Source organism: Triplophysa rosa, linkage group LG7, assembly GCF_024868665.1.
Source record: "Triplophysa rosa linkage group LG7, Trosa_1v2, whole genome shotgun sequence".
Classification (NCBI taxonomy): Eukaryota; Metazoa; Chordata; class Actinopteri; order Cypriniformes; family Nemacheilidae; genus Triplophysa; species Triplophysa rosa.
Genome location: NC_079896.1, coordinates 2,746,962 through 2,764,684, shown reverse-complemented (window position 1 = coordinate 2,764,684; position 17,723 = coordinate 2,746,962). Strand labels below are relative to the sequence as shown.

Here is a 17,723-nt window from a genome sequence, read left to right as displayed (position 1 = left end):
TGAAGCTATAGTTTGGCCGTGAATTGGAAAATGGGTCTGACCTTACCCTGCCTGATTCACTCGGCATTGATTAAACTAAATTTACTGTGAATGATCAGGTCCAAATGACTTCTCCACTCCAAACGGAGCGCACTAAACCTCCCGTGTCACCTTCAGTCTCCTCACAAAAGGTCTTCTCCCAGAATTAGAGGGCCGCTGCAGAATTCGCTTCCATTGTGGCCCACGTCTCTCACGTTTCTGGAAGAGATGGGGAGAGATTATTCCTTTAAGATCAATTACAGCTTTAACTGACTGAATGGTGTCAGCCCAACACGCTTAAAGACTCCAAGACAAGGAGGTGTTTTAAAAAAAGAAACCCATGAGTGGCAGGCGTGGGTGCGCCGTGATCCAGATTCTGCAGCTGGTGCGCGGGATGTTCCGCAGGCCGCGAGGACGGCTTAATTTCATCAGGCGTGTTTACGCCGTACAAACATTCCCTGCGAGACGACAATTTGTGCTTCTAATTTCGCCATGCACGATAAGTAATTGTTCATGCACAACAGTAATGGCTCAGCATTGAGAGTTCAGAGGCGGAGTCTAATACAAGCCTCCGATATGTAATGCATTATGGGAAACAGATAATGATCTCATTAGCAGTATTTATAATTGCCATATCTAATATTTCCTCGAGCACACACTCAAGTATGATATCAGATACGATATGAGGAACGATACAATTTCTCTTCCGCACCGGCAAGGATTTATTAGCCTGTTGCTAAGTGAAAGTTCCCCTGGGCACTACAGAGTACGGGATGGTACTCTCCGGTATGCATACTAAAGTACACAGTCACTGTTTGCCGGAGGGTTACAGAAAATGAAAATAACTTTTCATAAGTGCGTTTAAAGCGGAAAGAAGAAATATTATAAACAGTTACACAGTATCCTTTACAAAAGCTGTATAACCTACTATCCGGAGATAGCGTGCAGTCTGCTGAATATGTGATTCTGTTGTTTATCGACCACACTGCTATTGTGTCTGCTCTGTGTTTTGAGGAAAGTAACAGACGGCAAAATTATCCAGCGTGTAACACAAAGTATACGCCCGGCTGCTGTAGGCTGTCATTTTGTCTCATTTGTGCATTTTGGTCTTATTTATACTAACTTGTGCCAGTATGTAAATGTTGTTTTGACAGCTATCCCAACCTATAAATGTCAAAAAAGTGTCTAAATTGAGGAGATCTTTTCTTTAAAGGATAACAAAATGTCTGCTCTAAGCCTTCCTTCGTTCCTTAAGGAGTTGAACGATTGCTTACTCACCAGCTCTAATGTGCCCTTGGTTAGCAATCGGGCTATGGGCTGCGACCGACTGCGGGAGACATTTTAGGAAAGCGTAGACACATGCAGGTCTTTCAGAATGCCATAAACAGAATTTAGGGCCGATTAAGCATCTGTAATTCTAAGACCGTGGTAAAATGATATTAAGTTTGTTTTATTGCAACAAAAGTTTGCGAGTCTGACTGTAAGTCTGTTGATGTTCAGAAAGTCAGAAAGAGGGTGAGCTCTGAACTGATTAAAATAACACAACAGAAATAATCTAAAATCATTAAAAAAAACAATGTTTTTATTGTTTCTACTATATTTGTCGTACTATATTTTTTATTTTTGTTTCAACTAAAATAAAAAATTTGTATTAGTTTTTACTTAAAAATTCCTTTTAGATTAACCATGGTTTAACTATAGTAAACATGGTTTTGAATCCTTAAAGGGACAGTACGCCCAAAAACAAAAAATTCTATCATCATTTATTCCCCCTTATGTCGTATACAGTGTTGGGTAAGTTGCTCTGAAAAAGTAATTAATTACTAGTTACTAATTACATATTCAATAGTGTAATTAGATTACTGTACAGATTACACTCTCCAAAAAGTATTTAATTACTTATTACTAATTACTTTCTATATCCTATATCAACCTTGATTAGAATTGATTCAAGGATAGACATGAAACGGTTTATTTAATTAATTCAAACAAATAACTACTGAAATTATTCTTATTAACTGACCAAAGTATACAGATGTGAGAATTACACATTAACGCATACATTTTAAAGTTATGTTGATGTCGTTTCCACTATTGAATACATTACACACAGTATTTAGTTCAATTACATCAGAAGTAACTGTAATTAACTTACAGAAAAATAAGAGTAATCCCTTACTTTACCTTTTCAATGGAAAAGTAATTAAATTACAGTAAATAATTACATAGTAACTAGTTACACCCAACACTGGTCGTATGACTCTTTCTTCTGTGGAACACAAAAGAAGATATTTTGAGAAATGTCTCAGGGGTTTTGTGTTCATACAATGGAAGTCAATGGAGTTCAGTGTTCACCTTCAAAATATCTTTCGCGGTTTTTTCGCGATCTATCCCTTTAACCCTTAACAGTAGTATTACTGGTGCTTACCTTCAAACAACTTTCAATTCTCAATATATGTTTCTTAGGCTAAACATACAACAAACTAAAACAACGATTGTGCTGATTTCACTGGTTTCATTTTACCCTCGTGTACTGATGCCGATCCTCACATATAACCTCAAGCCTCGACACTTGAATAATTATGAATATTCTAATTAAAAGACTGAACTGTTCCTGGCACGCCAGACCTGAAATTACCGAATATTACCCCAAACTAGGCAAAATATGTAATTGCTGTTATCCGCCATCAGTTTCGAAGCCATTGCTGATATAGAAGCTCTCGGTGCTTATTATATCTCCATTACATCATCAGGCAGCCATGCAGTGTCAATTAACTTTAACTAATGAATTAAATTAACTTCTGTGGTAGGACTGACACTCCCCGCAAATCACGGCAATGATCGCAGATCACTCTGACAGCTTCATATGGGTCAACAGCCACCTAACAAGCATGGCTTCTCCGTGAAATCGGCAGGAGTTTATTAACAACAGGAGTGGAAGTAACTGCATTTTTAACTGTAGCTGACTCATAATTAAAATTAAAGCTTTGAAAAATCAAAATTGAAGTTTTGGGGATTTTAATATGAATAAGTATCTCTATAAACTAGTGTGCTGCAAAACACTGACAAAATTCCCATATAGAAGATAAAAGCGTTTAAAACGGATCAATGACTTTTATGACATCATTCTGCACTTCAGCTTCTCATCACATTACAGGCTGTAAACTAAACACTATTGGCTGTTTTAAAGGGGGGAGGAGCCACGCAATGTGCCCACCTCTAACTTCCTGTTTTAGTGGAAATGAAACAAACAGGTTACACTCGATAAGTCTACATAGAGCACACTATTACTGTATATAAATACAAAGCAACACCTTCCCGTAAGTTATTCAAGACAACACCTCAGAATCACAGCTCCATTTCTCACGTGGTGGGCAATGTTTGCCGTAGCCGCGAGCGTGGGAGAGAGGAACATGTGCTTCGAGCTTCTCTCACACGAACTTCATTCCCAGAGGAAGGATTCCCCAGTTCGCTCTTTAATATCAAAGCACATTTGCCAACATTGAAAAAGCATTTCACAGTCACTTCAGAGGCCCCGTTGTAATTCTTTGAAGTGCTATGCACTAGAGAGCAAGTGCATGGTACTAATAGGGGAAAGGGTGGGAAGAGAGGGTGGAAATAAGATTCAGCAGGTCAGTTTGAATTAAAAAGGCCTTACAATGGGAATTTTTAAGAATTTTCTTTTGTCTCGTAAAGAAGTGAGGTCAGCAAATACATTTTCCGGGATCAAATGTTTAAACCGTGTCAATTTGATGCGCAGCATTTTGTTTTTAAGAGCTATAATTAGGAAAGTAAATAAAAAAGAGGTGTATATACTGTATATATGTAGGTGAATATAGTTTTGCTTGATAGTGTTGTTTGGCATAGTGTGAGTTTGGGGCAGAATAATTCTGATTTAAAACTTTGATTATTATAATAGCATATATATATATATACATAAGAGCCAAGAGTGGCACAGAAATTAAATTCAATCCAAATATATTTGTATAGCACTATTATGCTTCATTGTTTTAAAGTAGTTTTACAATAAAATGGAAAATTATTAAATATTTATAAATATAGTGTACGCATTTCTTATAGATTTTATTTCAGAAAATAATCATATGAATATACAGCTCTTTAAGATACTGGTATTCTATGGGTGCTGTGCTATAAGTGTGATGTCAGAGATGTTTATACTCCATGTATTTTGGCACAGCGGGAATACTGTTTTTATAGATCGGCATCCAATTTGGTTCTTTGTGTTTAATATCGATCATTTGAAAACACAAATCAGCAGTAGGAAAGGAGATTTTAAAGCTCTATAACGCTCAAAAAGAAACAAATGCTTAATTTTCATATGGGAACATTCATTTTAATTCAATTTAATTACAATTTTTAATCAAATAAAATGTATTTTTTATTTATGTAAAGCTTTTCATAATGTTTGCATTGTCGCAAAGCAGCTTTGTGTACAATTAGGCGTATAAATATAATAAACGACACAATATATGGTATTATAATGGTAATATTGCAGTTTTCCTCGATATAATGTACATTGACGAAACTCAGCTGACATAAAAACAGACCAGATAAGCGATTCAAATACTGTACCGTATGTGTACATTCAAAAACCTGATGCTATTTTTAATCCATTGCTAATATTGGCTGTCAAAGTTGTAAGCTCCAAGACTCCACGTTAGATCAGTGTCGTACAAATTAAATCTCATTTTCTCAAACTAACAAATGACCTTGAGGTCACGAAAGTAACCATTCCTCCCGAGAACTTTAAATGTCCTGCAGTCACAAGTGCAGCGGGAGATAAAGCATGGAAAATTCAAAATATTCTCTATCGGAGCTTGTCATTGCAAATGGGCAAAATTGAAACAGCACATTACAGTTTAAAGATAACTCTCTCTCTCTCTCTCTGGATCTTCATTGGAATGCAAAACCTTCATTCACAATGTTGAAAAGACACACGTGAGAGCCAACGCATATTTCTCTCGACCCTGGGAGCCCATAGCAACGTTTTAAATTCAAAGCAGAACGGTGAGAGAAAAAGCAAGATGTCAGGGTTTGAGTGAGGAAGTTTACGAAAAAGACCGGCCGCATCAATGCCGAAACATCTGACTCTGTTGCTTTCTTGTGGTTCTTACCTTGCTCGTCTTTTTTCTCTTTTCGTTCACAGGTGGGTAAAGCTTTGTGTTCACAGCGAAAGACCCCAAGCCTCCTTCACCTTGAGATTGGGAACCCAGAGGGAGCGCGCGACCAAAGACGTTCGGTTGACCTTTAATCTCATCAAGAGACGCTCGAGGAGAGCAATCTGTGCCAGAAGATAAATCGGATCGACTCTGAACCGCCGCCTACACAACCAGATGAGCGGTCCATTCAATTACAAGAGATATAAGTATGAACTTTAAAGGACTGTGCCCTGCGAAAGGGTGCGTCCATTGACCCATCAACTCAGCGGTGACACATCTTGCATCCAAAAAATAGACACGCTTGGGATAAAACCGGGTTGCAATGTCTTTGGTTTCGGGTAAAATGGCTGGATGGACCGCACAGGTCTCAGCAACGTTTCTTTTCTATCTCTTTCTGACTGCTTCGGCCACCAGGCCCAAAGGTCCAGGCCACACGCATCTGAACTCGATCAGGATTGATGGAGACATTTCTTTGGGCGGCCTGTTTCCAGTGCACGCTCGAGGGCACGAGGGCAAACCGTGCGGCGAGATAAAAAAGGAAAAGGGCATCCATCGTCTGGAAGCTATGCTGTTCGCACTGGACCGAATCAACAACGACCACGAACTGCTTCCTAACATTACGCTGGGAGCCCGTATTTTGGACACGTGCTCGCGGGACACCCACGCTCTGGAGCAGTCACTTACTTTTGTCCAGGCGCTCATTGAGAAAGACGGAACGGACGTGAAGTGTCAGGGTGGAGGATCGCCCATCATTACCAAACCTGAGAGGGTGGTGGGTGTCATCGGAGCGTCGTCCAGTTCTGTATCCATAATGGTGGCGAATATCCTCCGCTTGTTTAAGGTAAGAAGCATTTGGTGTGTGGATCTATATTGTGTTTTTCTTCCATTGTGTTTATTCCCTAAACATGCTTCGGAGGATACAAAAATTGATGGGACTCTTTACAATAAGGTTGTATTTGCTAACATAAGTAAATGCATGAACTAATATGAACTAACAATGAACAATAGAGTTGTTTTTTAGTATTCGTTAACCTTTGTTAATTATAGTTGATGCCAATATACAGTCTGTGTTCATTTTGGTTCATTGTGAATGAACTACTGTTAACAGATACAACGTTTCATTTTAAATGCTGAAATTAACATGAACTAAGGTAAATGCACAATAATGTATTTTTACTGTTAGTTTATGTTAGCCAATGTTAACAAAGACAACCTTATTGTTAATTGTTACCATAATTATTTCATAAACATATATACTTTTACCCAGTGGTTCTCAAACTGGGGGCCGTGGCCTCCTCGGGGGCCCCAAAATGGTTCCGGGGGCCACAAATTTTGTGGCATTTTAGAAATATAGATATTTATCATAAATTTTGTGCAATAAAACATCAGAAAAACAACGCCACCAACCAAAATAATTGATGTTTTAGCATTGTTTAACTGAATATTTTCTTGGTTTAATTAAAATATTAAATTTAAGATTATAAGTCTTTATTTGGGGGGCCGCAAAGCAATGCACTCTACACAAAGGGGGCCTTACAACAAAAAAGTTTGAGAACCACTGCTTTAACCTATGATTCTGGGGGTTACAAAATGATCCTTTCAGCCATTCAGAATTTTCAGAACAAAGTCTGTTCAACATTTATGTATCATCTGTAAATGCTCTTAACAAGAAGTTAGCCCAAATTCATTAAGTTTCTTTGGCAATGCATTGGTTTATTAAAAATAAAATTCAGTATGTGTCATTGTCACCGTATACCATATCAATTTAATGAGAGCGCCACCTATTGGTCAAAAGTGAAAGGCAATTATATTGTGAGGTAAGTGTAAGTGTTTTTAAACTTCTTTGCTTAAAATCATCACCAGTGATCTCCAAGAAATGTTTAGCTTTGCGCCTTTAGTGTTTGGACATAGCATTACCAGGCTTTGCCATTTTTACCGTAGTAAACAATTCGTACTTAAATTCATTTATAAAAAACACCATGATTAATAGAAAGTGTATCTTTCTTATTGAAGTTTTGATGGTTAAAGACACATCTTTTACCACTTACTCCTCCTCGTGTCATTCCAAATCTGTATGACTTACTTTACTTCTACAAAACACAAAAGAAGATATTTTGAAGACGTTGGTAACCAAACAACATTCAACCCTATTGACTTCCATTTTACGGACACAAAACATTTCTCAAAATATCTTCGTTTGTGTACCACAGATAAAAGAGTTAGAGTTTTTGAATGATGTGAGAGTGAATAATAACTATTCTTTTAAGTACACGAAATAGACTGGTCACCAGTAGATATGTTGGTCTTTTCAGCATGCTTGAAGTCAATACAAATGTCTGAGATTGGATTCTGCTGCTGCTGCGTTTGTATCTTTCATTGGTATTCTCTGTTGGTTGCCGAGTGGATAGCCATGTCCCAGTCAATGTATAATTGATAATAGTGCAATCTGAGGTTTCTTACGTTCACTTACCAGTGATCAGGGTCAGTAACATTTCCATGAGAAGCTCTGTGCTGCAGATTCAAAGCTGCTATCTGTAAACACAAAACAAATGTTAACTGAATAGAACTTGGGTTAAAAGAATGAAGAGATTCTTGAATTAGGATACGGCCCTTCTAGCCTGGCACATCTTGTGTTTTTTAGTTATGGAGGGTAATGTTTCATCTTGATGAATGTTGAACTGCGCAGTTTGACGATCACCTCGGGGGAGGAATCTGAATATGCAAATAAAACAGTCTTGCATCCGAGAGCAAATCCAGTTTCCGTGCAATAATGGAGACGCAGGATAAATGCATATCGCGGGTTGAACGTGATCTACAGTAGCGTGCCTTACGTACATAATGTGTGAATTGTTAATTGAATCTGTGAATTATAAAAATCAATCCGACAATAAGAGGCTAATGGAGCTTAAGGCGTAACCACTAAAGAGATTCACATTTCGAGTCTAAAACCGCATGGAAAATGCGAGCCGCGGCGCTTTCTCTTGTCAAATGACCCACTGTGCCCGCCTCTGAAAAGTTGAAATATTTCCATCTCCATGCGTCGTCGACGAACCTAGAAAAAATGTGCGCGCCATACTGTAGCCTATGCGCGTCGCAACCGCATCACTCCCTATTTGCGCGCGCCTGCCTCGTGTCTACATTTAAAATAACGAACTTGCGCATGCTAAAGATGCGAAATGTGATTTTGAAGATCAGATTTGCATCTGTTCACAGCACAGGTGTATGAATAATGCAGGACTACATGTTTAGCTCAGAATAGCACTGACCTAGCGTCAGCGAGGCCTATTCTCATTCATCCCTCGACCATGCTGCCCACAGACAGATGCCCGGCGTTTAATGGATATTTACCCTCTGAAATGCCGTCTACACTGTGTCATTCATCAGCCAGAGACTTGTGATCAAAGACAGATCGCAGGCAGAGCATCACCGCAGATGACAAGACTCCGGCACGTTTGCTGATATAAGCGCGTTTAAAGTTCGCAGATAAACACTGGAGTTATTGAGAAAAAGAGGCAGCAGGTGCAGCAGCCAGGGAGTTCTCGCTCGTAAATTTGCTTAGCAGTTTTGTGTAAACCCTCTTATTAGAATCTTCAGATCACCGGTTTTACAACACTTTCTCTTTCAGACGTCCACGCCGCAGCCTGAGCCGCCTCGGCTGCGGTTAATGAAAATGCACCTCGACCGTAAACCTCTCTGTGCAGGCACTCTAGACATAACTGCCTCCCAGTCATTTGCAATTTCCTCTGCTCATCCTCAACATCGAATCTTTTCTTCCAGAATGTTCAAGGCCATTTTACCAGAAGCCTGGAAAGATTTTAGTCGGCGCTGATGTAATCTTTTTATAATCTACTTAGATAATGGCTTCAGCTCTGACCATCACAGTACAATGTATAAAACAGGGCTGGAAAGATGGAAGAGAAAGTGGTCTTATCGCACCACACTCACAAAAAAAATGTAAATACCGCGGTATTTTGGGTGCATGTATCATGGTACTTCAAGGTCATTTAAAGAATTACATGTAAACCCTGTAATATAAAAAATATGTGTGTCCATTGGGTGGCCATATTTTGGAATAGCTTCTATATATCTACGGTTACTGTACTATCCAAAAAGACCAAAATCTCAGAAACTGACCGTGTTGAAAAAATAGTAATAGAATCTTGTAAAGGTTTTCTTATAATTTAGTTTCTTAAGCTCGAATTAGGTCAAAACTGTGTCTTTCAGATTGGTTCAACTCACCCATACTGTTTATACTGAGAAATTTTGTTACCATCATTGTATCATGGTACTACCACTCTTACTTGTTTGTAATTGTCTGAGGCCATCTTTATGCATTACAAGGTAAAATACAGGGTTATAAACTGTAAATATCGGTCACATTTGAAGCATTACGAGGTAAAAACTGTAAATATCCTTCACATTTGTACGTGTGTGGAGGTCTATAGATGCATTATGGGGTAAAAACTGTAAATATCCTTCACATTTGTACGTGTGTGGAGGTCTATAGATGCATTATGGGGTAAAAACTGTAAATATCCTTCACATTTGTACGTGTGTGGAGGTCTATAGATGCATTACGGGGTAAAAACTGTAAATATCCTTCACATTTGTACGTGTGTGGAGGTCTATAGATGCATTACGGGGTAAAAACTGTAAATATCCTTCACATTTGTACGTGTGTGGAGGTCTATAGATGCATTACGGGGTAAAAACTGTAAATATCCTTCACATTTGTACGTGTGTGGAGGTCTATAGATGCATTACGGGGTAAAAACTGTAAATATCCTTCACATTTGTACGTGTGTGGAGGTCTATAGATGCATTACGGGGTAAAAACTGTAAATATCCTTCACATTTGTACGTGTGTGGAGGTCTATAGATGCATTACGGGGTAAAAACTGTAAATATCCTTCACATTTGTACGTGTGTGGAGGTCTATAGATGCATTACCGGGTAAAAACTGTAAATATCCTTCACATTTGTACGTGTGTGGAGGTCTATAGATGCATTATGGGGTAAAAACTGTAAATATCCTTCATATTTGTACGTGTGTGGAGGTCTATAGATGCATTACGAGATAAAAACTGTAAATATCCTTCACATTTGTACGTGTGTGGAGGTCTATAGATGCATTATGGGGTAAACACTTTAAATATCCTTCATATTTGTACGTGTGTGGAGGTCTATAGATGCATTACGAGATAAAAACTGTAAATATCCTTCACATTTGTACGTACGTGGAGGTCTATAGATGCATTACCGGGTAAAAACTGTAAATATCTGTCACATTTGTACGTACGTGGAGGTCTATAGATGCATTACGAGATAAAAACTGTAAATATACGCCACATTTGTAAGCATGAGGGGGTCTACAGTATAGATGCATCACAGAGTAAAAAAAAAGATTCACATTTGCTTAAAGAAGCGATGTGTGCTTACTGGAGACAGGCACAGATTTTGTGGATCATCAGAAAGATTTTTCGCAGCAGACAGTCAGTCGCACTGAATTTAACATGCTCTCTGACCAGTTGCAGCTTTCGGCCTCCGCTAGCGTGTTTCACTAGTTTTCAGTTATTGAATTTAAAGCAGTGAGGAGTAGGAAAAATGCACACTTGCTTACAGCACATATTCACACACACCAGACAGAAAGAAAACTGCATACTCCAGCAAGAACACACATCTCAAGCTGGAAGTTTTGCCACCTACGTGCAGTTTAGGGGGTTAACAAAAAGCACTTTCCCCAGCATAGATTTGGCGGTCCCGGCCTTTTCATGATTAATATTTCACATCAGCGTTACATAACAGCAGCTTGGAGCTGCAAATGAGCCTCCCTCAAACATCTATGCATTAAAATATTTCGACAGCGCATTGAGAGTAACAGGCGGGCCGACTCGAGTTTTCAGACATTTGGCGGCATTATTTATTTAACAAGGGAGCTGCTCAGTCAAATTCACAGCAGTGATAAACTTTACAGCCGTGTCCTCTCACCATCTCTTATTGTTTAAATCAAATGGAAGCTTGTTTGGGATTAATCGCTGAATTTTCAGGGCCAAAACGACTCGAGATTAAACCGTCCAAAGCATTTTGGATCTGTGAAATGAACAATGGTCGGTTACAATCTCTCGGTTTTATGGCTATAAAGCAAACTCTCTAACTTGGAAGTAATACAAACAGTGTGTTAAAATTTTATCATGTGGCAGGACATCTGAATTGCTATTACGGATCATAAGAGTTACTCTTAGACGTGTATACTTTTATTTTAGTGTGAATATTGACTAGAAAGATTGTATGTTTTGTTAGCTACAGGTTTTGAAATAATGAAATCCATAATAGAAACATAAAAACCAAAATTAAACCTGTTCATTTTCTTAATGCACATTCTGGTCGTATTTGTCAAACGAGTTTGCTTTCATAACGAAAAACGTTTGTCTGTATATCTTTTAAAAATGTAATTAAACAACTTTTCATCTTCCTGTGTAAAACATTGCTCAGTGAAAAATAATCAAATACCTTGATTTTCATTCGCTCAATATCCGGCGCCACATGAAAATGTGTCATGTCAACAAAAGGATTGCGCACTGTGTTTGAACTGTTTGTTATTAAAAACAAGTCAAGGATTCCAATCAACTTATTCCTATTGCAATCGCCTGCCAATACTGAGGCTTTGCATTGAGTTTTATATTTGCTTACTTCATTAACTCAACCTTTCTGTGCCGTGTCCGTAAGCTACTAAATTGTAGGCCGATGTTATTGTCCGCTCATTTCTCTTTCCCGCCCAGACGCTTTGAGGAGGAAAGTCTCTTCATGACAGAAACACTAAATGGTTGTTTGTGCGTGTCTGGATGTTTGATTGTTTTAGTCGTAGTGAGTAATAAAGAGTCGCGGGGAGCCACAATGCCATCTGAAGGGTCACAATAGCAGTTGTTAACACTCTGTCTTAAATTGACCTGTTTCACGGTTTTTGTTTCCTCTCGAACGCCTGACAAAAACAACTTTCTTTTCGTCTGCCTTGCTGTTTCTTTCGCACGTCTTCGGAGAGTTCAGACTCAAACTCTCACACTCGGTAACTTGTGAAAAGCCACAGCTGATGGCTTTATTTGACGTGATGTTGGAAGAGAGAGCTGGGAGATTTTGAGATAGGCAATTAGGAAATGTGGTTCACCAGTATGTCAGTGAAGGAATCTGTCAATGTTCACACCTGAAAGAAGAAGATGCACCAAACTGAAAGCAGTTTTAGTGAACAGGCATATCAAGTCGGGTTAGGAGAACATATTTCACCAGTGTGTTCATTCTCTTACGTACGGTACAATCTCTTGGATCAATCTCATGGCGGTGTTGCGAAGTTCTGGTATGTTTCATGAGAGCGGTTGCAAGCACACTCGTTGTTGACATTTAGAACGAATCGCTAAATTTATCTCAGACAATGGCAATTGTTTAGACCCATACAGCAGGAAAATTGCAATTGATCCACACTATTATCTGAGGCATTGGACCTTTACATATGATTTGTGGTTTATAGTGAGAGCTTTTGACACGGTGAATCCCAAAGACTGAAATTAACAAACGCTCTCATTGTTGCTTGCATCTTTTTAATTATTTGTTGGAGTGCTGTAAATTTAAGCCAAGTATAACCCAAAATAACACCTATTTAAATGCTCAGATGTTGCTCTTTCATAGCTCAGGAGATTTGATGGAGTTCTCCGTTGTGTTTCATTTAAGTATCATCAGTCTCAGATCAACATAATCTGGATTTGAATTTGATGAGAAATGTTTGAGTTCATACTGAGATCTATAATAATATTGACTTTTGATTGCATACTTGACAAATCTGAGCTCAGGTTGTGACATTGTTGAAATCTCTTCTGAATGGAGACATTTGTGAGATTTCTGACTCATTTTCTCAAGAGAAATATCTGAGACGCAGAAGAGACTTAACGCACAAATGAAAATTCTGTCATCATTTACTCACCATCTTCTCATTTCAAACCTGTGTGACTTTCTTTGTTCCGCAGATCACCAAGGAAGATAGTTTGAATAATGTTGTTAACTGGCACCCATTCACGTGCATTGGTTTTGTGTCCATACAATAAAATTGAATGGGTGCCAACGCTGTTCGGTTACCATCTTTCTTCAAAATATCTTCTTTTGTGTTCCACAAAAGAAAAAAAGTCATACAGGTTTGCAATGACAAGAGGGTGAGTAAATTATGACAGAGTTTACATTTTTGGATGAACTTTCCCTTTAAGTTCATACGTTTCAATTTGCTCTCAATTCATTGATCTCTAAGAGAAGTAATTACAGATATATTATCTGTGATTTTTCTTTCTTAGGCCGTGTTCAGACTTGACTTCTTTTTTGAAGCTGCTAGCATCTGTTTTACATTATAATCCTATGGAGTAAACCGTGTTTTCAAAAAACGTCCTGAGTGCTTTTTTAAATGCCAGCGTCTTTGGCCCGATTCACAATTCGCGTATTTTCCGCATGCATATTCGTTATTTTAAATGTAGACGCATTTACGCACTTTTTACGCACTTTTACGCATTTACGCACTTTTTTCTAGGCACGTCGGCATCGCATCGAAATGGAAATACAGTAGTTCAACTTTTCAGAGTGCCGCGCGCGCACCGCGGGTATTCGAAGAGAGAAAGAGGCGCAGCTCGCGTTTTCTGCGCGGTTTTAGACACGAAATGTGAATCGGACCTTTTTCTGCAGCTCAGAGAGTCTTTTGAGGTTGAAAAAAGTTCAACTTTTCTGAAAAAAAAACGCCCTACGTAAAGCTCCTTTTTCACAGCTAACCAATGACAGAGACCTGTCGTTTCAATAACAACATGCGAGGAACGTGATTGGTCGAGAATGCTCAATCTCGAAAAAATAAAATGGCGGCTGAAACGCCCGTTGGAGCATAGTTTTGTATAAATGTAAGTTAAATTTTCACTTTCAACAACTTCTGATTGCATTTCTAGCGAGAAATTAGTATTGCAGTTTTTAAATATGTGATTAGTTATTGCAAAGACGCTCCGTTTATAATTCAAATAGACTTCTGTTACGCTGCATATCTGTTTCTCTGGGCTGCCTTCGTGCACAGACGCTGCTTCCGAAGTCATGGCGTTCGGCTGCCAGCGTTTTGTTTTACTAAAAAGGCGCTTTTGTCAACTTTTTCTTGTCAAAAAAGAAGTTAAGTGTGAACACGGCCTTACGCGTCATATGAACTTTGGTGTTCTTATGCTTTTGACAGCCCTCTTTTAACTTTAATTTGCTGTGTTTTCAGCTGAAGTTATGTCAAATAAATAGTCTCTTCTCCTGTGTGAGAAAGAGGGCTTTTAGCCATCAGCAGAAAAACACCACGCTCGGTCTCTTTGATTTCTGAAGCAAACTTGCCTTCATTTGAGTAGCTTGCTTAGAGGTTCAATTTGACATTTCCTTTCTGTCTTAAAGAAGGTTGCATTGTAATAGCCTTCCACCTGAGAGATCCTCCATTTTTCAATTACACCGACCCAGCATGTGATCATGTTTCCAGCATTTTACAAACTGATTCTCTACTGCAAGGGATTGAAGTGACAAATTAAACATAATTTCCCATTCACAGTGTCCTACTGGCCGCTTGTCAGAGGGTTTTCTTGTATTAATGTATAAGGTATTAGAGATGTTTGCTTTAAAGGTCCAGTGTGTGAAATTTAGCGGCATCTAGCGGTGAGGTTTCGAATTGCAGCCAATGGCTCACTCCACCCCTCCCCCCTCCCTTTCGAAGCACTACGGTGGCTGACTAAGATGTCGTCACGTTTTGCTTCTTTGCCAAAGGAGATAACGTATTTACGAAATGCGCTCTGTAGAGCAGTTTGTCTGTTTAGGGCTCCTGTAGAAACAACATGATGAATTCTATGTAAGGGACCCCGTGGTGTATATAGATAGAAAGAGCTCATTCTAAGGTAATAAAAACATAACGCTTCATTATGTAAGGTCTTTATACACCTCTGAACACATAGTTATGTATATTATATTGCATTTCTGTCAATAGATCCTTCAAAAAATTACATGCAGCACCTTTAACACTAGTCACTGGTGCCATATTAAGAGTGAATTTGAATGTTTGCACCAAAACTTCAAGATTCATATTAAGCAGCCACAATATCTCTGTCTTATTCACAATACTCAGGCTTTGCTGGTGAAATTAACATACCGTTTGTGTACATTTCCCATCGATTGTAGCAGCAGTTAGTGTCAACAGCGGATCAAATAATAGAGAACCGTGTTATATCCGGGCGTGTGTCCAAACACAATGGAGACGAGCACAGTTTGTACATTTTAAAGAGGCGATTCAGGTATCTGGAGTGATGGGGGATGCCAGATCCCGGTAGATAATTGCTTCAGTTACAAAACACTCGGCATAAACACTAACCAGATACCATATGCGATACAACAGAGCTATTAGTTGAATTCTCCCAGACTGTTTGTAGCATTTATTCAAATGCAATGTTAAATACCGTAGTTGGTTCTCGCTTTGGGAAGATTTATGCTTAGATGTCTTTCAAAGGATAGTTCACCCAAAAATAAACAAATATTTATTTTACGTTTATATTATCATTTATTTTTTATTTACTCACCCTCATGTCATTCCAAACCTCTATGACTTTTTGCTGAACACAAAAGAAGATATTTTGAAGAATGTCGATAGCCAAACAACATTGTATGAACACAAAACTTAGATATTTCTCAAAATATCTTCTTTTGTGTTCCACAGATGAAAGACTCACATACAGGTGAGGGTGAATAAATGACAGAATTTTTTGTTTCAGTCATTACATTAAACAGAGATCAGATGAAGATTTTTTATTAAGACGGCAATGAGTGCGTTTACATGCGCAAAATAAACGGATATCTATCAAAAATCAGCTTATAAAAGAAACCTGTTTTCACGTGTTTACATGCATACCATTTAACCAGCTACGCAGAAAACCGAGTTTACATGGAAATTTGAGACTTGCCAGGTTAAACTAGTAATTAAAAATGCTGTGGGAAATCGGTGAGAAGCTGTATTTTTATATCTCTTCTCACGTCCGCAGTACCTGCAAATGCAACAATAGTTTTTAATTTTGCCGTTTCCACATCAACTGCATGATTCGAGAGCGGACTTTTAAGCGTTATTTTACTGTTACTTCTATTTGGGACTTTAACTATTGCGCCGTCAGACATGTGCACATAAAGAAAACTGAGAGAAAACTGGTCAAGGCGTTTACATCGGAGTAATGGGCAAAAAACTACCCCAGATAGCACAATCCATCTGGTTTACGTCTATTTGATGTCTGCATTTACATCTGTAAGACATCTGCAATACATAGTTTGCTCATCTGCAATACGTCTCGGAGACGTCTGAACGTCTGTAATACGTCTGCTAAAGATCTGGAGATCTGCTGCTTAAAAACATCTGCTAAACATCTTAGAAAGAGCTGTTGTACATCCATTCTAAATCATAAACATCTTACAGACATCTTCTAGATGTCTATATGACGTCTGACAGCAGACATCTCCGAGACGTATTGCAGATGAGCAAACTATGTATTGTAGATGTCTTGCAGACGTCAAATAGACGTAAACCAGATGTATGTGTGCTATCAGGGACCTCTGCCGAGCGGGGTGTGCTTATGCCATTAATGAGCTTTCCCCGATAAAAGAAACCCGTTTCACGCGTTTACATGACCTTACTTGTTATAAGACTGTGCATGTGAACGCACTCGGTGTCACAAACCGCGTTGAAGAGTCTTCCAAGTCTAACTTTTCCAAAACAATACAATCCGTCTTATCAACATTTATTTCCATTCCTTAATTCATTTCATCAATTTCATGTTCAAAGAATTTCAGAAGGAACATTTCGGTGGGGAACAAACCGGTCCCCTGAATCAATCTTTTACATTTTTTGGATGTTCTGTGTCAAAGAACCATTCTCCACAAAGAACCATCTCTTTCTTACCTTTTTAAAATATGAAGAAACTTTTTTTTCGCCACAAAGAGCCTTTTGTGAAATAGAAAGCTTCTTCGAATGTCAAAGCTCCTTTATGTAACCATTTTGACAAAAACGGTTCTTCTGTGGCATCGTGAAGCACCTTTATTTTTAAGAGTGTACTTTTTAAATTCAGCGTGATACTGTAGCCGGTTGCATCGCCTGACAGATATACACGCGGTCCAATCTTCTTCCATGTCTTCAGTGCAGCCCTGTAAAAGTGAATTAGTGTAAATCTGCCTGGGGTGATATAGCTAATTCAAGGACTGAATCATGTCCTCTTAAAACAAACCAGACTGATACGCCTGTAGTCACTGTCATGTTGAATGAACGCAGGAAAGGCTCATTTTGTTTGGTAGGGAGCACATCTGAGAGCCAGATTACATATAATCGCAGCATTTTCTCCAATGCTTGTGTGCTTTACATTTTTCCGTCGGCTTTTTTCTTGCATGATTTGTTTACCTGCTGCATAATGCACATGTAATTTGTGTTTGTTTGCTTGTATACGGCAGGGTTCGGGAGTCTGGAAT

General features: G+C 38.6%; 1 protein-coding gene across 2 annotated transcripts in view; it reads left to right on the top strand.

Annotated features, from left to right (window-relative positions):
- Nucleotides 1–17,723, top strand: part of grm4 (glutamate receptor, metabotropic 4) — a 185,914-nt gene that overhangs the window by 65,810 nt on the left and 102,381 nt on the right. For both annotated transcript variants that reach the window (XM_057338126.1, XM_057338125.1), the window contains one exon: nucleotides 5,186–6,039. In XM_057338126.1, coding sequence (XP_057194109.1) covers nucleotides 5,521–6,039 — 519 coding nt within the window. In that variant the 5' untranslated portion in view covers nucleotides 5,186–5,520. The remainder of the gene's footprint in view (nucleotides 1–5,185; nucleotides 6,040–17,723) is intronic.